This window comes from Lynx canadensis, chromosome C1 (assembly GCF_007474595.2).
Source record: "Lynx canadensis isolate LIC74 chromosome C1, mLynCan4.pri.v2, whole genome shotgun sequence".
In the NCBI taxonomy this organism is placed as follows: Eukaryota; Metazoa; Chordata; class Mammalia; order Carnivora; family Felidae; genus Lynx; species Lynx canadensis.
Window position 1 is genome coordinate 191,802,256 of NC_044310.1, and position 22,651 is coordinate 191,824,906.

Below are 22,651 nucleotides of genomic sequence, written 5' to 3' on the forward strand. Positions count from 1 at the left end.
TCTTTCCGTCCTTTAACGTATACACTGTTTCCTACATGAATCTAGTTGTGCACTGAGACTTTTTATCTTTTACTGCTCTGACATGACTGCTACAACAATCTTGCAGACTCTATAGTTTCTATTTTGTGAGAAACTAACTAATTTAGTGTTAACTGGAATGGAAGGCAGAAAGAAAAGAATTTTCTTGAAGTCTTAATTGAAATGGCTTTTTTCTTTCTTGGCTAAGATAAAACTGTTAAATTTTTTATAGTCTTATATTTACGGAAGGATTTTCATAGTCCATAAGAAGTTTTTTTTTTTTTTAATGTTTATTTAGTTTTGAGAGAGACAGAGAGAGACAGGGACAGAGCGTGAGCAGGGTAGGGGCAGAGAGGGAGTGAGACCCAGGATCTGAAGCAGGCTCCAGGCTCTGAGCTGTTAGTGCAGAGCCTGACGGGGGCTTGAACCCGTGAACCACAAGATCATGACCTGAGCTGAAGTTGGATGCTTAACCAACTGAGCCACCCAGTCGCCCCATATAAAAAGTTTTTATTTATAAAGTTTTAAAAAAATATTTATTTTTGAGAGAGAGAGAGAGAGAGAGAGAGAAAGAGAAAGAGAGAGACAGAGAGAGAGACAGAGTGTGAGCAGGACCTGGGGAGAGGCAGAGAGAGAGAGAGAGGAGAAACATAGAACTTGAAGTGGGCTCCAGGCTCTGAGCTGTCAGCACAGAGCCCAGCGTAGGGCTAGAATTCACAAACTGTGAGATGGTGACCTGAGTCAAGCTGGACAGTTAAACCAACTGAGCCACCTAGGTGCCCCAAGAAGTTTTTATTTTGGACTATTTATCAAGTATTCCTAATATCATGCCCTCTCTAGTCATGACTAATTAGATATCGCCCTGACATAGTTATTTGCTTATTTTAGGGAAAAAAAATCACCTAAAATAACTATAATTGAAGTAAAGTGAAATTTCAATTATTGCTTTATCTCTTTCTTGCTCTTTGGAACTGTTGAAACAAAAACATTGTGATTTAAAAAAAATAATCTAAGAAAAATTTCCTTACTGCCATTTGGTAACTTAAGTAGCAGTTCAAGGAACAGATTTAAGAATGAAGAGGTTTATACAGTGCTCTCGAGTCTTCTCATTTCTAACTTTTGCAATATAAACTTTAATTACCAGGTTGGTTAGAGACTTTTAGAAATGTACATTATTCAGTAGGGTGGTGTGGAGCATACCTTGATCTCTGCGACTTAAGATCAGGCTCCTAAGATGATAGATACAGTTAGTAAATTAAAATCAGTAAGTGTATACGTTTAAAAGTTTCCAAAAAGTGGTATAATAACAATGTATACCTAAAAGCAGTGATATATTTGAAATACTAAAAGCTGTTAAGATAGCGTGACTTCCAGAATATGGAAATCAATGTGGGAAATCAAAGGTCAGAACTGTGTTGTTTTATAAGAATACCATATATATGCATATGTATGTATGTATATATACGTGTATGTATATATATATATACACGTATATATACATACATACACATCCATGCATATAATCCATGTACTTTGTTAGGGAACTAACCTCCTCATTTGCTGATCATTCTTTTGTAATTTTAGCACATACATACAAGACATGAAAATGATGCTCTTGGACTTCAGTTCTTTTGAGGGGGTTTGTGGTGCATAATATACCTCTTGGGTTCCAAAGTGACACTGTTTTAATTGAAAATGTTATTTTAAAGCCCAGTGGAGTGGGTTGCTTTGTACTGACTTCTTTAGTTTTCCCCCAAGTTATCTTTTTTTCTCCTTTACACCCTCGCTATTTCAGAAACTAGGTTATCTGTTGAAGTATACACTCCTCACTAGTTCTTTTACTGGAATATTTTTGTATTCCCAGTATTAATTCATTTATTCACTCATTAATTCGAGGCTTAATCCTTCATTTACTCACTTATTGCTTCTTAAAGTATGTAATCACTCAGTAAACATTAATGAAAAGATATATCTCCGTGCCTTATATCTAACTGCCTATTCTACATCTCCAGTTGGATATATAAGGTGCATATCAAACATAATGGTCCCAAACAGAAGTCTCTCTATCACTTGCTCTTTCTGTGGTGTTGCTCATGCCACTACATTGCTTACTTCTTCTGGTTATTCAGGCCAAAAATTCTGGACTCTTCCTTGTCTCCTCTAGTTCATTCATAACCCGTATCTAATCTGTAAGCAACTCCTGTTGACTTTGCTTTCATCATGCATTCAGAATCTGACCGCTTCTTGTCAATTCCACTGTTACCCCTAAATCCAATTTACCATCAGCTTTTACCTGGATTATTGCAACAGTCTTGTAACTAGACCCTCTGCTTTTTCCCTGGCCCCTGCAACCCTTGACCTTTCAGCTGTTGTCAACACAGTAGCCTGAGTGAACTTTGAAAAATGGAAAGGAGGGGCATCTGGATGGCTCAGTTGGTTGAGCATCTGACTCTTGATTTTGGTTCAGGTTATGATCTCGCGGTTGTGAGATTGAGCCCTGTGTCGGGCCCCATGCTGGGCGTGGGGCCTGCTTAAGATTCTCTCTCTCCCTCTGGCCCTCCCCCACTCACCCTCTATCTTTCAAAAAAAAAAAAAAAAAAATGGAAAGGAGATCATGTCACTCCTTAGCTTAAAATATTCAGTGACTTCCTATTTCATTAAGAGTAAAAGGCAAAGTTCTTAACAGTGGCCTACAAAGCCCTGTGTAATTGACACCTCATTGCTTCTCTAATTCATTGCCTGTGACACTCTCCTTGACCTATTCCACTTGACTCAAAATTGGCTTATTCTTTAACATACCAAATATACCCCTGCCTCAGGGCTTTTGCAACTTGCTGTTCTCTCTGCCTGAAATTCTCTTTTCCCAGATATCCAGGTGACTTGTTCCTTCATCTCCCAAACTTTGCTCAAATCGAGAGTCCTCCTCTGTCTCCCTCCCCCCCCCCCATTTAATACTGTCATCTCTCCATACTCTGCAACTCCTAAATTTCTGTGCCTCTTTCCTATTTTATTCTTTTTTGCCTACTTGGCTAAATTTATTCCCAGGTATTTTATTCTTTTTGGTGCAATTGTAAATGGGATTGTTTTCTTATTTTCTTTTTCTGCTACTTTTTTCTTAGTCTGTAGAAATGCAACAGATTTCTGTATATTAATTTTGTATCCTGAGACTTGATTGAATTCATTTATTACTTTTTAAAAAAAATTAATATTTATTTATTTTTGAGAGAGACACACACAGAGTGCAAGTGGGGGAGGATCAGAGAGAGGGGGGACAGAATCTGAAATGGGCTCCAAGCTCTGAGCTGTCAGCACAGAGCCTGATGTGGGGCTTGAACTCTCAAATGGTGAGATCAGATCTGAGCCGAAGTTGGACACTTAACTGACTGAGCCATGCAGGTGCCCCCATTCATTACTTCTAATAGTTTTGTTTTAACAGAGTTTTTAGAGTTTCCTATAAGTAAGTATCATGTCATCTGCAAATAGTGATAGTTTTACTTCTCCTTACCAATTTGGATGCCTTTTATTTCTTTTTCTTGTTTGATTGCTGTGGCTAGGACTTCTAGTATTATGTTGAATAAAAGTGGTTATGTAGACATCTTTGTCTTTTTCTTGATTTTAGAGGAAAAGATTTCAGTGTTTTACCATTGAGTACAATGTTAGCTGTGGGTTTTAAATATATAGCCTTTATTCTATTGAAGTATGTTCCCTCTAACCCTACTTTGTTGAGAGTTTTTATCATGAATGGATGTGGAATCTTGTCAAATGCTTTTCCTGCATCTGTTGAGATGATCATATAGATTTTATCCTTCTTTTGGTTAATGTGATGTGTCACAATGATTGATTCGTGAATATTGAACTGTCCTTGCATCTCTGGAACAAATCCCCATTGACTGTGGTGAATGATCTTTTAATGTATTGTTGAATTTGGTTTATTAATATTTTATTGAGGGTTTTTGCATCTGTCTTCAGCAGGGATATTGGCCTGTAGTTTTCTTTTTTCTTTCTTTTTTTTTTTTTTTAAAGTTTACCTATTTATTTTGAGAGAGAGGGAAAGAGAGAGAGAGGGAGAGAGAGAGAGAGAGAGAGCAGGGGAGGGGCAGAGAGAGAGGGAGGTAGAAGGAATCCCAAGCAGGCTCTGCATCCTTAGTGCAGTAATGCAGTTGAGCCTGACATGGGCTGAAACTCTGAACTATGAGATCATGACCTGAGCCAAAACTAAGAGTCAGACACTTAATCAGCTGAGCCACCCAGATGCCCCTGTTGTTTTCTTTTTTTGTAGTGTTTTTGTCTGGTTTTGGCCTCAGGGTAATGCTGGTTTTATAGAATGAATTTGGAAGCTTTCCCTCCTCTTCAATTTTTTTTGGAATAATTTGAGAAGAAAAGGCATTAAGTCTTATTTCAATGTTTGGTAAAATTCACATATGAATCCATCTGGTCCTTGTTTCTTGAGAGTTTTTTGATTACTAATTCAATTTCATTACTAGTAATCACCCTGTTCAAGTTTTCTATTTCTTCCTCTTTCAGTTTTGGAAGATTGTATATTTCCAGGAATTTACTTATTTCTTCTAGGTTGTCCGATTTGTTGGCATATAATTTTTTGTAGTATTCTCTTATAGTTCTTTGTATTTCTGTGATATCAGTAGTTATTTTTCTTCCTTAATTTTTGATTTTTATTTGAGGTATCTCTTTTTTCCTTGATGAGTCTAACAGTTGGTCAATTTTATCTTTTCCATTATTTTTTTAGTCTCTGTTTCATTTATTTCTGCTCTAGTCTTTATTATTTCCTCTCTTCTACTAACTTTACTTTATTCTAATTTTTCTCATTCCTTTAGGTGTAAGGTTTGATTGTTTATTTGAGATTTTCTTGTTTCTTGAGACAGACCTGAATCACTATAAATTTGTCTCTTAGAACTGCTTCTGCTGTTTCCCAGAGATTGGACTGTTGTGTTTTCATTTTCATTTGTCTCCATGTATTTTTTTATTATTTCCTTTGATTTCTTCATTGACCCATTGGTTATTTAGTAGCATGTTGTTTAGTTTCCATATGCTTGTGTTTTTTCCAGTTTTTTTTCTTGTAATTGATTTTGAGTTTTAGACCGCTGTGGTTGGAAGAGATGCTCGATATGATTTCAGTTCTTAAATTTATTAAGATTTGTTTTGTGGCCTAACATGTGATCTGTCCTACAGAATGTTCATGTGCACTCAAAAAGAATGTGTATTCTGATGTTTTTGGATGGAATGTTCTGCATATATCAAGATGTTTAAAAAAGTTTTTTTTTTTTTTAACGTTTATTCATTTTTGAGAGACAGAGACAAAGCATGAGCGGGGAAGGGGCAGAGAGAGGGAGACACAGAATCTGAAACAGGCTCCAGGCTCTGAGCTGTCAGCACAGAGCCTGATATGGGGCTTGAACTCACAAATTGCGAGATCCTGACCTGAGCCGAAGTCGGACGCTCAACCGACTGAGCCACCCAGACGCCCCTGCATATGTATCCAGATGTTAACCAGGTGTTAAGTTCATCTGGTCTAATGTGATATTCAAAGCCATTGTTTCCTTGTTGGTCTTCTGTATGGATGATCTATCTATTGATGGAAGTGAGGTATAAAAGTCCCTTACTATTTTTTTTTTAATATTTATTTATTTCTGAGAGAGAGACAGAGTGTGAGCAGGGAAGGGGCAGAGAGAGAGGGAGACACAGAATCCAAAGCAGGCTCCAGGCTCTGAAATGTCAGCACAGAGCCCGATGCAGGGCTCGAACTCACGAACCGTGAGATCATGACCTGAGCCGAAGTCGACGCTTACTGACTGAGCCACCCAGGCGCCCCTAAAGTCCCTTACTATTATTGTATTACTGTCAATTCCTCCTTCTTTACCTGGTGAATTTATCATCATCTGAATTGTTTTATTATTCTTTTTAAAAATATTTATTTAATTTTGAGAGAGAGAGAGAGAGAGAGAGAGAGAGCGAGAGAGAGAGCACATGTGCACATGAGTGGGGAAGGGACAGAGAGAGATGGAGAGAGAGAACCCCAAGTAGGCTTCATGCTGTCAGTGCAAAGCCCCGTGTGGGGCCCAATCCTACGAACTGTGAGATCATGACCTGAGCTGAAATCAAGAGTTGGATGCTTGACTGACTGAGCCACCCAAGTGCTCCTAACTTGCTTTTAATTTATTTGTTGATTGTGTTACTCCCCTTGCCCTCCAACACACACTAAAATACAAACTCTGAAAAACCAGAGCTTCTGCTGAAACACGGTAGATACAATAATTATCTCTTGAATCAGTAAATTATTTCATATATGATGTAGATGCCAATGAGGTAGGATGTAAGCTGAGAAAATGGAGATATTTCAAAGTACTGTTTTATATGTTTTTAAGATTCTGTGTAATTCTGGGTTCTTATCTGGAGATTAAAATGGAGTTTTAATGAATCTAAAACATTCTGTAGACATAGTGAGATTATTATTTGCTTACCAAAATAGGCACAATATTCTGTGTAATAGTCAACATTCTAAATGTTACTTTCAAAAATTACGTGACTACATGCTGAATGGTTGGCATTTTGCAGAATTCTGTGAAAGATGAGTGTTAGAGAAAATTAGGTCACATCAATATTAATTTTTCCATATCTAGCTTTGAGTAAAGCATGTGTATGTAGCACACATGATACCTGTTTTGAGTAAAATTGTGATACATGACAATTGTTGAGTCTCTATGTCCAGAAATAGATCTTAGTAGTGTTACTGAGGAAGTCTAATGGCACATGCATGCTTGTAAAATGGGAAAATCCATTTTTGGGTTGGCCCCTAATTTGGAAGTTACTCTTACTATCTAAAAGGGCAGAACACAACACATCCATGGCCATAACTGAGGTCAGAATTTAGAGCAAAGGACAGAACCAGACACAACTGAGAACCAGCAAACATAGAACTCTCTTTACATCAAAAATGTGGATGGAGGTGGATTCCTGTAGACAAAAGGAAGGTCCACCCCGTAACACAAAATATTGTGCCACATATCTCCCAGAGAGTAGTTAAGGAAAGCAAAGACATCTTGGGAATTCCGTCATCACACAGCTGTGTATTTCTGATGAAGTCATATGTGTAGCCTGAGAAATTTCTTCAAATAGAAGTATAGAGATCCCAACACAAATCAGCTTTGGGCAAGAACAGTGTGAGACCCACCAGTGAAGATCAGTAGAATCAAGATGCCTCAAGAGATGAGAGATCTGGCTGGACAGGTCTGTTTGCCTTCCTTGGAAACTGGAAATTAATATTTCAATTTATATCATTTGTGATTTGCTGGATATAACGGTTTTCAAGTGAACTGTGTATCGTAATTTTCATTTTGTATTTCAGACTTATTTATTATTAACTAATCCTATGTGGTCATCATAAAGATCCAAGTTAAAGAACTTTCTTTGCTCTGGCTAGATATTTGAGCCCTCTGGGGTCTTGTAGCCAGCATTTCAAGGACAAGAGTAGGAAGACAAAGAAGATAGGGCTTCTCATGGGGTGCTATTTTACAGAAGTTTTTTTTCTTTGGGGATAGTATTAACATTATATAAGCAAATTAACAAATCTGTCATGTAATGAGTCACAGATATTCAGCATGGAGTTTGGTGGTGTTTGTTTTCAAAACGTATGCCCTATTTCTATTCTTTTATTTAAATTATTAAGTGGGTATTCAATAATTCTGGCTAGAAGGACAAAATATGTTCTCTTTTATGACAAAGAGTGTTAGCAGAGAGAGAATCACTCCTTGGGGTTGCACAGTTTGGTCATGTAGAAATTGATGAGGAAAAAAAGGTGAATCACACCTCAGCTACTAGATTAATGCATCAAATTAAATGTTACTATTCAGGAAGGCAGCAGAAAGAAACTGCTTCCATGGTAACTGTTGTCATAGTTGTACTTTTACTCGTCTTTCAGAAAATGTATGAAAGCTAAATAATACAGCTGTAGTGATGCTTTTAATGATTTGCCCATTTTCAAATAGCAAGAGCTCTGGAGGCTTATGATTTCATCTCTCTCTTGAGTTGGTATTGTCAGCTTAATATCCAGCAAACATCAATCACTATGGGTAAATGTATGGAAGGCAATCCATAGAAATGTCCAAAGATGCTTTGTCACTGAAGGTGTATTTTTTCCAGAGTTCTCCTGGGTTACTAAATGATCACCCAGGAAGATCTTAGTGTGGTTCTATAGGGCTAAAAAGAGACCCCTCCCAGGTATTTCTAGCTTCTCTTCTTTGGCTGGCCATGGGGAATATTAAAACTACATTTTTAGTGGAGCGCCTGAGTGGCTCAGTCGGTTAAGCGTCGACTTCGGCTCAGGTCATGATCTCGTGGTTTGTGAGTTCGAGCCCCGCGTTGAGCTGTCAGCCCCGAGCCTGGAGCCTGCTTCAGATTCCGTGTCTCCCTCTGTCTGCCCCTCTGCTGCTTGCACTCTGTCTCTTGCATTGTCTCAAAATTAAAAATAAACATTAAAAATTTTTTTTAAATACATTTTTACTGCAACTACCTCACGATTTATAAACTGGAATATCTGTTTGGATTATCAATACCTGTTTTTCCTCTTTCTCTTCAGGATCTATCTTTTGTCTGTATCAGGTTTAGAGAGCACTTCAAACTGAGTGACAGTAGGTGAGAAGAAGGAAGAAGATGAAAAGTGGATTCTCTTTAAAACTGGTTTATTTAGCAAAACACTCTTGGAAAAAATTTGGTCAGATGTTAAAACTCAACATGGCATCCTTTTTTTCTGAATCATCAGACTGGATAGTTGAATGTTGGCTAGATTTCTTTCAGAATAGAAGTTCTACCTTTCTTGGCTAGGTTGGCTAAGGGAACAAGGTCAAGCAATGACTTGCCTCCGTCACCGGGAGAGGCTGATCAGTCTGTGGCCTGTGAGAACAGTGTGCTTTGCTGTTGTTGTGGTGTTGTTTCTGTAATATCCATCAAGGTTGGGATTCCAGCTTTCTAGTTTAAGGCTAAAAGATAGATTGATTACAAAATACATTGGTATATTTTAGACTTGTGTGTGTTCACACACAAAATATTGTGTGATCTCGTGAAATGCTTTATTTTATATTAAACTGCCATGTTTTGGTTCCGACCACAATTCAAACTGTAGTTTCATGTTCCAGAATGGAAGGCATCCTGTGTTTTACTTTAAAAGCATGTTTCTTAGGTCTCTGTTTGTTAGCAAACACTTAGAAACACCTTGAAATTTCATCCTGTTAAATCAATTTTAGGGCTACCTGAATTCTAGCTATGTTTAAATGCCGGGAAAGACTTCTCCAGTAAGCTTTTCTCAGCCCTCTCCAGTCCTCAGCATTCTGGCTCCTTATATTTAAATGTGCTTGTTACCCATACCATACAATTGTTAACATTAGATTGGGGAATTAATTGTGCTTAAGTTGTCTGTGGCATCTTTATGGATACTATTCATCATTATTATTATTTAACCGAAGTATTTAACTCAAGTGTCTTATTCTTTGTGGTTTCTCATCTCATTCCCCTTACTGCGTTGTAAACTTTCATGTAAATACTAATTCTTCTATATCTTTGCATCTGTCACGGTATCTCCCACAACGTTGGGATTCAATGCAAATTTGCTAATGGGTTAACCAGTAATCCTGTGAATTGGAACATGCTAGAAGTAAACATGATAATGTTCTCTCCCACAAGCTACCTATTTAAATGCATCTTGGGAAGAATTTTCAGCAAATTACCTTAATTTGCAAAATTGCCTTCATGTAACATTTGCAGCTGTTCCACGTCTCAGGAAAATGATTCATATTATTTTAAAGACACGGCAACTTGAACAAAGTCAAAGCATAATGACACGACAACTTGAACAGTCAAAGCATAATGCCTAATGGTAATTAGCAATAAAAAATATTAAATTTGTGAATTTTGCAGAGGATAAATGCACATTGGATTTTCTAGAAGGTGGCCAGCTATATTGGGAAGGAACTTTTAAGGTGGAGCTGACTGATAACCTTTCCAAAACATTAATGTAGTTTTCTTCTCCCCGCCCCCCTTTGTCCTTCAACTTTGCCCCCTTCTTCCTAAATTATTGACCTCTTTCTATGTGGCCAAACTTTTCTAGGAACTTCCCTCATACTCATCCTGTTGGTAAGCTATTATTATTTATATTTTAATGACCAGAAAACATTGAGGTTGGAGGGATAAGGACTTTTGGCATAACTTGGCACTTTTTCCTCACTGAACTGAAGCCAACACTTCATCTTTCTTCCTTTGATGTGTGACCTTGAACAAAAAAATCATTTAACTTCTGTGTGCCTTCTAAAAATGTTTTTCTTCTACAAAAGGGCAATCACAACATCTGCCTACTAAGTCAACTGCACAGGGTACCATATTATTCTGATCGGTCGAGATAATTAAAACACAAGGAATATAGGGCGTTGTTATTTTTATTATATAAAAGTCTTGATCACATTGGTGATCACCAGTGTGCACACTTAGGATCAGGGGTTGGAACCAGATTGTAGTTAAAATGATCTATTAGTGTTTCCTTTTGAACATTCAAACTCCTAAGATATATTTCCATATTTGAATTTTTACACTGTACAGGAAAAAGATCCACAAGCTAGATTTCTGTGTTTCTTTAGCTGTGTGTGGGATAGACCCAGATGCGTTATTTACAGAAAAGCCTGTGTGATCTAAAGAAGGTGAAGTATTTTCCTCAAATGTATTCCAATTTAAACTAGATAGTTTATTTCTTATTGGAATTTAATTATTCAGGTTGCTGGATTCTGGGCCTCCTGTGACACGGAAGAGAAAACCACTCTGTGTAACCCAGTGATGCAAGGCTGCATAGCAAAGCTTCTTCCTTCAGCCACTCAACCTGTTACAACGAAGCAGGCTCCTTGTAGGATATGATTAGCTGTTCTCTTTCTTCCTTCCTAGTTGGTGAATTTCCAAATCCATCTACTCTGAAACCATAAAATGTCCCGAATCTTAAAAGAAAGCTTTTCAAGTGCCCTGAAAAGCTTATAGTTTATACACGCAGATGCAGACCCACACTCGCTATGAATATAATATTTTAGTGAACATAGGATGAGCAATATTATGGCAATGAGGGACATAAAAATAAGAAAGAAATTACCTCCAGTCTCACTAGTAATCAGCTATTTAGCTGTTTTACTTTTTCCGTGATTCTTTGCAGTAGAAAAGACAGTTTATTGATCCTGGGTTCCTGGGTTCTAACTCTAATTACAACATTTTGATTTCTCTAGCACCTTCTTTCCTAGAAGCCCACAGCTCTCTTCTTTAGGAAACAGAGCTGGAATCATCCCACAGCTGTCTGCTCAGGACTGCTTCATACTTTCCAGGGCTTCTGCAGGCCATTTGGAAAGCATTTGTTTGTCTTACTGATATGCCGCTCCAGACAGGTTTTCTTCATTACTTCAGTGAGTGTTTCCCTAAATAAACTGAATATATCTTAAGAGCAGGGAAACTTCTTCCAAACTTTCTTCTGTTTCCCAAACCATATACATTACAGAGCATATTGAAGTACATTACCCGCTCAGAGGATGCTGTGATGGACAGTGTAGAGACCTCAATTCAAGTAGCTCCCTTTCTACTGAATTATGACATTCAGTCTCAAAATATTTTCTGAATTCAGGGAAAGTTTAAACTTTCCACTTCCTATATTTAGTTTCAGTTATGTGTATGAGTCCTTGCCAAGTAGTGAAGAATATTGATTGAATACTCATTATGTGTGAGGCATTTTTGCATGAAAACATACGTACTCTGGAAATGTCTGATTTCTATTACTAGAAGTCGAGAGAGTCATCTTTTTCTCTTGTCTTCATGTCCATATTAATGTTAACTGTTCTAGAATATAAGTCCCAAGAAAGCATAACTATGTATCTTCAGCTTATGTAATGTACATGATTGCTCAATATCATAACATAGCTCGCTAAGACGCAAGACCAGTCTTAAGACGCAAAACCAGTCTTAAGACGCAAAACCAGTCTTCACTGAGGAACCTGACAGTCTTCCAAAGTTATTTAATACGATACCATTAGGTGCCATCTACTAAAAAGAAAAAAAAAACCTTAGAAATACAAAAGCACATTGTTAAATGTGTAAATTGTTCTTCAGTAAAGGAGGTTTGTGTATATAATTGAGTTTAGTTGTTTTTTGTTTATAGAGTTCCTGTAATTTCACTGTTCCAGATTCTGAGTCAAAAGAAAAATATCGAAGTGCTTAGGCAACAGCTGTTTTCAGTCCTTCAGGGTGTAATTCTGAGCCCAGGGCTATGCTTATTCTTGTCGTGAAATGATGCTCTTTGACTGTAAAACCCTGCATTCTTTCACACTGCTTTTATAGTGACTGTCCTTGTAAAAACAAGTGTTAATCATCAAGTCTGTTTAACAAATATCCCAAAGGAGAAATAATCCATTACGACCTTATGTGTGGTTCATGAACTTTTCTCTAAAGTATATCTGTGATCCAATTTTGTATTACTGAACACATTTCTAAACCTCACTGTATGGTTCCTTCTTTGTAAAAAAAGGCATGTGTTATAAAACCTTCTACTCATCTTGGCCATTCTTCTGATGTTTCTGTCATTTGAAAGAAGGGGGTTACTATGAAGTAAAAACAATATCCAAAAATGTAATTTGTAGAACAATAATGATGAGGACTTGTTTTACCTGATTTGAAAACATATTTTAATTGGACAATTTTCAAAACTGTATAGTATTTTGTAACATAAAAAATGATCAGTTAGTTGATATGGAGTAGCAGAGATTCCAGTAGTTAAAAACTATTTTAATCACGTTTCAGACAGAGCAGAAATTACAGAATGATAGGGGAGAAGTAGCATTTGTCAGGTACTTATTTCGATATAGAGAAGAATCTGTACTCTGTACAAATGCTGAATGTATAACAATGGAAAGAGAAATGGAACATAAGAAAAATAATGTATACCATTGTATTGAAATTCCTTAAGATGGATACAAATGTATTAGATGAATATACCAATTCTATTTGATATATGTACAAGGAAAATGAATGCTTGGGGAAATCTTAAATCATTTATAGGAAAATGTGCTGCCTCTTTGCATTAAAATAAGTTAAAATGTTAAAACATTCTTACTGATAAAGGTAATACGATCAGATATTTTCTTTCCCCATGGAGAAACAAGGATGTTGTTGATGGCACTGTAAGTGTTTCAGTTGTTGTGGACGGTAATCTGTCAATATGATTTAGTTCTAATATCTTCGTTGATGATGGTGGTGGTGGTGACTGGGCATGTGCCAGGCACTGTGCTGAGTAAGTGGGGGCACATTTGGAGGAATGCTTGCTGTCTTGGCCACAGGTATGTCTGAGTGACCAGACATGTCATTGAGCATATCGCGCAAAGCCCCACAGTCTCTGGAGCACCTTTTCAGATTCATTGTTTGACATTTCCTTCAAAAGCTGTTTGTTTGTTTTTTAAGTTTACTTATTTATTTTGAGAGAGAGACAGAGAGAGAGAGTGAGCAGGGGAGGGGCAGAGAGAGGGAGAGGCAGAATCCCAAGCACGCTCCGCACTGTCCTCGCAGAGCCCGACACAGGGCTTGAACTCACCAACCATCAGATCATGACGTGAGCTGAGATCAAGAGTTGGACGCTTAACCAGCTGAGCCACCCAGACGCCCCCCCCCCAAAACTGTTTCTTTATAGGCCATATTAATTTTTAAAAAAGTAAAAAAGCCTTTTTTTCCATATTCATTTTTTACTCTATTGTGGTAAATGTTTCCCCCCCATGCCCTGAATGTCTTCTCTTCGTCTGGCAGGTGGATTCTTTTCCATCTTCTGGACTTTTGTTCAAACTGCACCTGGTCAGTGAAGTCTTGGTCCCTGTGGCACCTTAGACCCACCGAGGCTGGCAGGTCTCCCTGGAGGGGAGGGGCTGTGTTCCAGTCATCCTTATGCACACAGTGAGACTTAACACCTGTGTGGAGAGTGAATGAATAAAAAAAAAAAAAAAAAAAGGGAAAATCCCAATAGTAATGTTATTTGCCCGCTCTTTCATTAAATTCTGTTAAACTGAATCTTATCACATTGGCTCAGTATAAGTTTATTTAATCCTAGAACTCCCAACAAGGCTATAAAATGGGGTAAGCAGTTATTACCAGCTACCTTATCGTACAACAGGCTTCTGTTGGGGTTTGTACTTGTCTCGTTGCTTATTTGCTGTAAGATGAGCCTTTCAGTGGTTAATGTCAGGCTCTTTTAAGTTGCTTAAGGCAGTAATTTATCACCCTTTTTAGGCCAGGGTGGCATTAATGAACTCTTCTCTCTATTTAATATTCTTAACAGAAAATATGCTTAAGGGCCTATCTTTTTTTAAATTTAAATCCAACTTAGTTAACATATAGTGTAATAGTGATTTCAGGAATAGAATTTAATGATTCATCACTTACTTATCACACCCAGTGCTCATGCCAAAAAGGGTCCTCCTTAATTCCCCTTGCCCATTTAGCCCATCCCCCAGTCACCTCCCCTGGAGCAACACTCAGTTTGTTCTTTGTATTTAAAAGTCTCTTATGGTTTGCCTCCCTCTCTGTTTTTTTAAAAGAAAAAAATTTTTTTTTTTAAATTTTTTTTTTCAACGTTTATTTATTTTTGGGACAGAGAGAGACAGAGCATGAACGGGGTAGGGGCAGAGAGAGAGGGAGACACAGAATCAGAAACAGGCTCCAGGCTCTGAGCCATCAGCCCAGAGCCCGACGCGGGGCTCGAACTCACGGACCGCAAGATCGTGACCTGGCTGAAGTCGGACGCTTAACCGACTGCACCACCCAGGCGCCCCAAAGAAAAATTTTTTTTAATGTTTATTTATTTTTGAGAGAGACAGTCAGAGCATTAGTGGGAGAAGGGCAGAGAAAGAGGGAGACACCGAATCCAAAGCAGGCCCCAGGCTCTGAGCTGTCAGCATAGAGCCCGACGCTGGGCTCGAACTCAGGAGCCATGAAATCATGACCTGAGTTGAAGTCGGAGGCTTAACCGACTGAGTGACACGGACGCCCCTCCCTCTCTGTCTTTATATTATTTTTGCTTCCCTTCCCTTATGTTCATATGTTTTGTATCTTAAATTCCACATATGAGTGAAATCACATGATATTTGTCTTTCTCTGACTTATTTCACTTAGCATAATACACTCTAGTTGCATCCATGCTGTTGCAAATGGCAAGATTTCATTCTTTTTGTTTGCCAAGTACTATTCCATTGTATATATAAACCACATCTTTTTTATCCGTTCATTAGTTGATGGACATTTGGGCTCTTTCCATACTTTGGCTATTGTTGATAACGCTGCTATAAACATTGGGGTGCATGTATTAAGAGCCTATCTTATTCTCAAGAAGAAAGTTGTTTTTTTCCTTTAAACTTTTGGGACCCAGAAATGAAAAAATTTCCCTTGTATGCATTATTCATCAAAATCTTCATGCAAAAATTAATGCTTCAAGACACAGAATGAATTTAGAATAAGAAGAATATGGTATTTATGTCAGGAGATAAAGGTTCTGATGTAGATGACCGAGACCTCAGTTAACAAGACAGGAATTTCTTTTTCTGTCATGTAGTCATCTGGATGCAGGAAGAGCCCGAATCAGATATGATGACCGTATTCTGCATGGTTGTTTGGGGTTTGGCGAGTTGGGCCAAGGTGTTAGGTATTTGGGCTCCTTCTTTCTCATTGCTTTGTATTTAAATTTTAATACTTATTAATTTCATTTTTATTTCATGTTTTGATTATTATTTTTAATTTTTTAAATATTTATTTATTTTTGAGAGAGAGAGAGAGAGAGAGAGAGAGAGAGTGCAAGCATGAGTTGGGGAGGGGCAGAGAGAGAGGAAAACACAGAATCCAAAGCAGGCTCCAGGCTCTGAGCTGTCAGCACAGAGCCCGATGCAGGGCTCAAACTCACGAACTGTGAGATCATGGCCTGAGCTGAAGTTGGACGGATGCTTAACCAATTGAGCCACTTAGGCACCCTATGTTTTGATTATTGTAGTGATTATGCGGTTAGCAGTTGTGCTTGACTGGAAGTAGAAGTTATGGTTTATAGTATTTTATGGGTTTGGCGTGGCAAAATAGTCCTGACAATAAATATTTGGCTTAGAAGTTCATATATTTTGAGGAAGGGCCATTAATCTCCAACTGTTTGCAATACCCTTGTGATACAAGTTGTCCAGGCTGGGATGGAAAGTGAGCCCACATCATGGTGCAGAGTAGAAGCAGATGAAGTGTTCCTGGAGCCCTGAGGATGAAGGGTTCACTTCCAACCTGCGTGTGAAGGAGGGCTTCGTGGAAAGTAATGCAGTTGGGCTGCCCTTGAAGGATGAGTAGGGTAGGATGAAGACAGAGAGGAGCATGGGTGGTATTGCCGGGAGGGGTTGGGGAGGGGAGGAGGGGAAAGTACCAGAGCAGGAGGATGCAGTGTCTGGTTGCCATGCAGGTAGCACTTCACAGATGGTTTGTGACACCACCATGCCTGAAGAATGGAGTTTGCAGGAAGGATGTTTTTGAGCAGGGAAGGGAAGGGAAGGGAGTATAGATGTTGCATTTATTCTTGTCCTTAAAAAATTTTTTTTCTTGATGGAAGGATAGAGGGGAATTTTATCTTGGGTAAGACTTTAACAAAACTCCATTGATTTGTTAACTTACATTTTTCGAGATAATTCTGTGAGCTAAACTAATCTTTAACACCTAGTACATATGACTCCTGTTTAGATGGGATTATCGTGTTTTGAGTTAAGGCACAGTAACGACAGTATTTGTTCTTTTTTCTTTAGGTGTATTTATTTTTTTTTTTTTGAGAGAGAGCATGCATACCAGCAGGGGAGGGGCAGAGAGAGAGGGAGAGAGAGAATCCCAAGCAGGCTTCTCACTGTCAGCACAGAGCCTGACTTTGGGCTCAATCTCATGAACTGTGAGATCGTGACCTGAGCCGAAACCAAGAGTTGGACGCTCAGCCCACTGAGCCATCCAGGTGCTCTAGTAATGACAGTATTTGTAAATGTGTGACTTTTTCAGGGGGACATATACTCTGAGGGTTCATGAGGGGCATGGGTCTAAGTGCTTTCTGAAGTTAAAAGGTTGTAGATTCGCATTTTACTGCCACATTCTGCTGATAGATCATTTATAGAAAGTTCCAGTTTCTGATGAAGAACAGAGTGCTGACATGAGTTTTCACTTAGGTGTGCAGAAAGAATTGGTTAGCTTTGTGCGCAAAATAGGCTGAAATCCAGCCTTAATTAGTCAGACTTTTGCATAATTCATCGCAGTCACTTTGAAAGTCCAGCTGAATATGCTCTTGATTTTGATCACAATGGGTTCATTTTAAAGGACCGATTGTCTTTTATTAGTTCCGTGCTACACAGGTATTTATGTCTTCCAAGTAAAGCCATGACAATGCACCTAGTATCCTTTTAAAGAAATGGATTGTTACACAGGGATCCATAAAGAAGTGCATCAATCCATAAAAATGTTTTTCTTATTTAATATCATTGCTACCAATCTAATCAGCTTTAAAGACAGGAAGGTAAGCTAAGTTTGTTTCTGTCTCTTTGAATCCATAGGCTGTCCATCTGGCCCAGGCAAGCTTCCAGATTGAAGCCTTTGGCTCCAAATTCATTCTTGACCTCACACTGAACAAGTAAGTGTTTAGTTATAATCCTGTTAAGAAGCAAGTGCAATAAAACTTTACTTCATGATAATGGTTTAGTCAAAATAGTGTCTGTTGTTGAAGCAATTGATATTTTTTAGCTGACTATGTCATGTTGCACTTAAAGAAAAATATAAAAGTCTGAAGCGAAGTCTGTCTTTTTTTCTTTTCCTGAAAGAGAAGGCATTTAACATTTAACTTGTTAAATATCTCCAGTAGAGTACTTACATATTATGATTTTAAATGGAATAAGTCTTTGAAGTAATGCTAGTTAATCAGTGTTAACTATGGTCATTACTATATATAGGAAACATGATGAATTACTGACTCAAGTATAATTAGACTTCAGTCTAGAAATTTCTTCCATTTTACTTTTCATTATGCAGTTCACATGACTTCTGTATGAAGAACAAAGAAAATCATGACTTGCGATACCTATTTTGAGAAGGTTCTTCCTTTGTAATTTTCTCTAATACAGGTTTTTAGAGATTGGTCCTGATGAAAATCCACCCAGTTTTTCTCTGAGCATGTGTTTATGTTGATATTTAAATGCCGTTTCCCAAGTTGGAACCAATTGTACAGATATCTTTGTACAAAGCATGAGCAAGCGCTATTTACTGAAGCAGGCCTCTTCAGCCTCTAATTGAGCTAGCAGTGAGCCTTTCTTGGGTGAAGGAGATTTCCTGTATGGTTCTCTTCAGCTGAGGGAGCCAGGAGCTCCAGTGAGTATTTTAAATTCTCCTCAGTATTTTGACCAGAACTGAATCTTTGCCAGAAAGATACCACATAAGGCCATCAGACACTATAATGTAGGCAGCCGCAGTCAATATCTGAGAAATTGCAAAGGAATATATAGAACAACTATTAAATTTCTTATATGCCAAATTCTGTGAGCTCGGCAGAAAAAAAAAACAAAAAACAAAACGCAGAGTCAGCTTGGGTGCTCCTTACTCAAGTTTTGTTGCAGCTTTAAGTCAGAATGAATCAGCAGAACTCAGTTTCCGGTGGTAAAGCTGTTGCGGGTTTTCTTCTTTGAGTCTGCTGAGCATTGGTTGAGTGCCTTTTCACCCCGCTGTGTCAGCACTGTACCTGCCTAGGAGATTTGTCTTGCCAAATCTTAGACTGTGTTGAGTCGCGAAGCATGGCTAATTTTAGTTTGTTTAAGGTCCTCTGTTCCTTTAACTCTTACTGCAATGGAGACTGTCATTCCAAACTGAAGGGTGGTCATAGCAGCTGACATTGCCATGTATTTTGAACATTAAAACGTCACGGCCACGACTGAGCCTCCCAATCGAATGACTGAAGAAGTCTCCAGTGGACTTAGAGATCTGAAAACACACGAGAAAATCATTTACCAGTAATATTTAACATGCAGAGTAACCAAGTTGAGCACCTACTGTGAGTGGCCCTTGCCTGGAGGAGCTTCTTGTTTAGTCCAGAAATGTTGATAGGTAAATATACAATTTTAGAAGAGTGTGAAATTTGCTGTGCTAGAGATAAACGTGGAGTTCTGTGGTAGCAACAAAAAGGCAGCTCTTCAGGTGGGAACAGTGTGGAAAGGCATCCTGGAAATGGTGACAGTTGAGCTGAATCTTCTAAGACAGGTGCTAGTGAGGAGGAGAGCTGTTGGGGAGAAGGATAGGAGAGGAAGAGGAAATGGAGAATTGTGTCTAGACAATTCTTAGCGTGTGCTAAGGAGCCAGGCACATGCAGCTGTGGGGCATGTTAAGGAAGCATGAGACTTTTATTGAACTTCATGGTAAATTACAAGGTTGAGGCAGAGGGGGATGAGTCAGAATAGGTAGGCCCAGGGACAGCTCAACTCATGCAAGATCTCGTCTGTCATGCTTCAGAGCTTGGCTGTTATCCTCTAGAGTCTGAAAAATAAAGTAAGGGAATAAACTGAAGTTCTGTTCTTAAGAAGTGCCCAGAGGCATGGAGAGAGAATGCTCTCAAGAAATCTTCAGTTGATAAAAATCATCAGGATTGCTTTGATATGGATGACAAGGCAGAAAGAAGAGTTAAAGTTAATAGGTGCCTTGATCAGATAGCTAGGTGGAAGGTATCCAGCTAAAATGGGCAGCACAGGGAACAACTCTTTAAATGGTGAAAAGGATATGAAATCAGAATAGACATAATTGATCTGAAAGGTTTTGGACATACATGGGGCCATGCCTAGGAGGTAGGTGGAAATAACAATCTGAAGCTCAGGGAAGAGATGGGGGCTGGAGATAGTAGAGAGTTATTTCCATATAATGTTAATGACAAGCATGGTTGTGAATGAGATTGCCCAGGGAAGGTAGGTAGAATGAGAACATAAGCTGGAAAGACAGTTAAGAGTTGAGGAGAGGAAGAGGAATCCACGAAGGGACAGAGAGTGAGTGTTCAGAGAAATGGGGGGAGAATCGGGGCAATGATTAAATTGAGAGTTTCAGAACAGGAAGATGTGATTTATAGCCTTACATGAAAAGGATCTAATGAGATAAGGAGCCAAGATTACCCTCTGTATTTATCCATTAAGTATTCACTGGTCTGAAGACAGTAGTTTCAGTGAAGCTTTGGGGGCAGAAGCTAGGTTACGACTGGCTGGAAAGGACTGAGAGGAGGTGATGTGGGGACAGCAAGGGCCCACCGAGGAGGTCTGGGTGAGAGGAAAAGAGAACGAGAGCAGTGGCTAGACGAAGACACTGGGATCAGGGGACGGGCTGGTAGGGGTAACACAGCAAGTTGATAGGCGAGCAATGGAGCTGGAAAGAGGGAGAGGTAAAGATACAGAAGAGACAGGAGATAATTTATGGAGCCAGATCTGAGTGAGGACAAAAGGGAGTGAGACCAGTAGCACAAGGGCAGCGTGAACCAGGAGGGACAGTTCATTCCCAACTTATGGGTGTGTGCAGGTAGAGATTGGTTTGCAGGTGAAGGGGTGACATTCAGAAAATGCCTCTCTGGAGAGTTCCTTCTTGGGGACAGCGTTATCTGCTGTAGGAATTGGGATAGAGAGGAGGGGTGGGTTGGGCTTGAGGAAAATGACAAAAATTTAGGCTCATCGCTGGGAGGAATGGGTGAGGAAGTTTACCAAGGTCATGTTAAAGAATGTGTGAGCGACTGTCATTAGATATCAATCATGTGTTACGTGTCAATCTTTGAGTCGTCTTCCCGATGGTGTTCTGTTTTGTTTTTCTTAACCTGGGGTGCTGCATCATTGCAGCATGTGAGGGTAGGAGGGGAGGCAGATTGTAGCATGGATCAGGGTTCAGATTTTCTGGTGGTAGCACAGGTGAGGAAGAGTGGAAGCACAGCTCTTTGAATGCTGGTCAATAACTTGGGTAGTTAAGTACCAGGATCCAGCCTGGCCAAGGAGGGAAATGATGTCAGGAGGAGGCTTCGGGACTGGACTGGGAATAACTGGAGGTCTCTTTATACAGGGAAAAGTAAATCAGTGGGAGGGAGGCCATGAGAGCTGTACTCGTGCAGTATCTCCCCCGTGCAGAGTCTCGAGCCTTCTGATGCAGCTTTGAGTATGCGCTACGGGTATGACGTAGAGACGCGAGGGAATTGTGTCAGGGTATGACGTGTGCAGGCCAAGGTGGGTCGCTAATTTAAATGACTTTCAATGGCTGGGATTAACTAAAAAGTCTGATTCATGTTAGAATAAATTAAAGAGAATTTTTTGATCAGTCATGGAGGAATCAGAAGAACTTTTGAGGAAAGAGGGATCTCCATTTCCACCACGGAGTGGTCATCACCACACTACTTACAACAATTTAAGTTGTCGGAGAATGGAAAAGGGAAAAGGTACGTGGCAAGTTCATGGGCTCGGTGAAGGAATAAAAGCATAAAGATATCAACATAAACTAATCAAAGTGGTGGCCGCAGAATCTAAGTGGTGAATGAGCTCATCGGGCCTGGACTGCCAGCTTGTGAAGACTACCCCAATGTGGGTTCCTGAGAGGAGAGTGTTTTTGAGTCTGTGCTTTTATAGATTGAAAAAGCGAGGCCTTGGCTTACTGAGGCATCTCGTGGCAGAGACGTGTGTTTTATTGGTTTGTTCAGCAAGTGTCGAGCAAGCATCTGTTGTCTGCCTGGGACTCCTGTGGGTGCTGAAGCTGCTGAGAATAGGATGGGGCGGGGTCCCTGCTTCCGGCCATGGAGCTTTGTTCGCTAAATAAAGCTAGATCACATGTGATCACGGGGACTGCAGGTAGGGGTGGCCAACATGATTTGGATGTCACAGAAGCCAGAAGGTCTGTCAGAGGAGGAACAGTGAGCTGAAACCTGATCGTCAAAGATGAGCCACTACCGAAGCTGGAAGGCTGAGGACAGTGGGGGCAGTAAGTGCAGTGGGGGTAGACTGAGGAGATGAGGTCAGAGAGGAAGACATGAAGCCAAATCATGAAGGGCCGTCATCTGTGGAGATGTGTTTGATGGGAAGCTGTCGGAGGGCAGCAAGCATGGATGTCACACTACTGGAGTTACATTTCATTTAGCCAAGAATCCTAGTTGTGGCCTCAGAGGACTTTTGGTCATTTTCCTTTTAGGATACTTCCTTTTTCAATTTTGTTTTGTTTTTCTTCTAGAATAACTTTTTCTACGTTCAGAATGTTTAAAAAGGTTTACCAGATTGAATGCTTAACGTGTATTGATCCTTGGAAGTCCTGGAGTCCAGTGATTGTCTCCTCCATACGTGTGATTGGAATCATGCCAAAGTCCATATTACCTATCAATTAGATTTGCTGGTATGTTCAATAATTGTTTATAGGGAGTAAGAGTGACCAGAGCTGCATAATGGTTGAGATCACAGTTCTGGAATCATATAGACACGGGTTTGAATCTGGGGACTATCATTTACTAGCCATGTGACCTTGGGCAATTTTCTTTGTTTTTTGTTTTGTTTTTGTTTTTTTAATGTTTATTTATTTATTTTGAGAGACAGAA

At 39.3% G+C, this 22,651-nt stretch overlaps 1 protein-coding gene across 1 annotated transcript in view; it reads left to right on the plus strand.

The window, feature by feature from the left end:
* The window catches only part of ADAM23 (ADAM metallopeptidase domain 23), a 173,258-nt gene that overhangs the window by 32,858 nt on the left and 117,749 nt on the right, over positions 1-22,651 (plus strand). Inside the window, 1 exon segment of the mRNA XM_030326759.1 lies at positions 17,631-17,707. Coding sequence (XP_030182619.1) covers positions 17,631-17,707 — 77 coding nt within the window.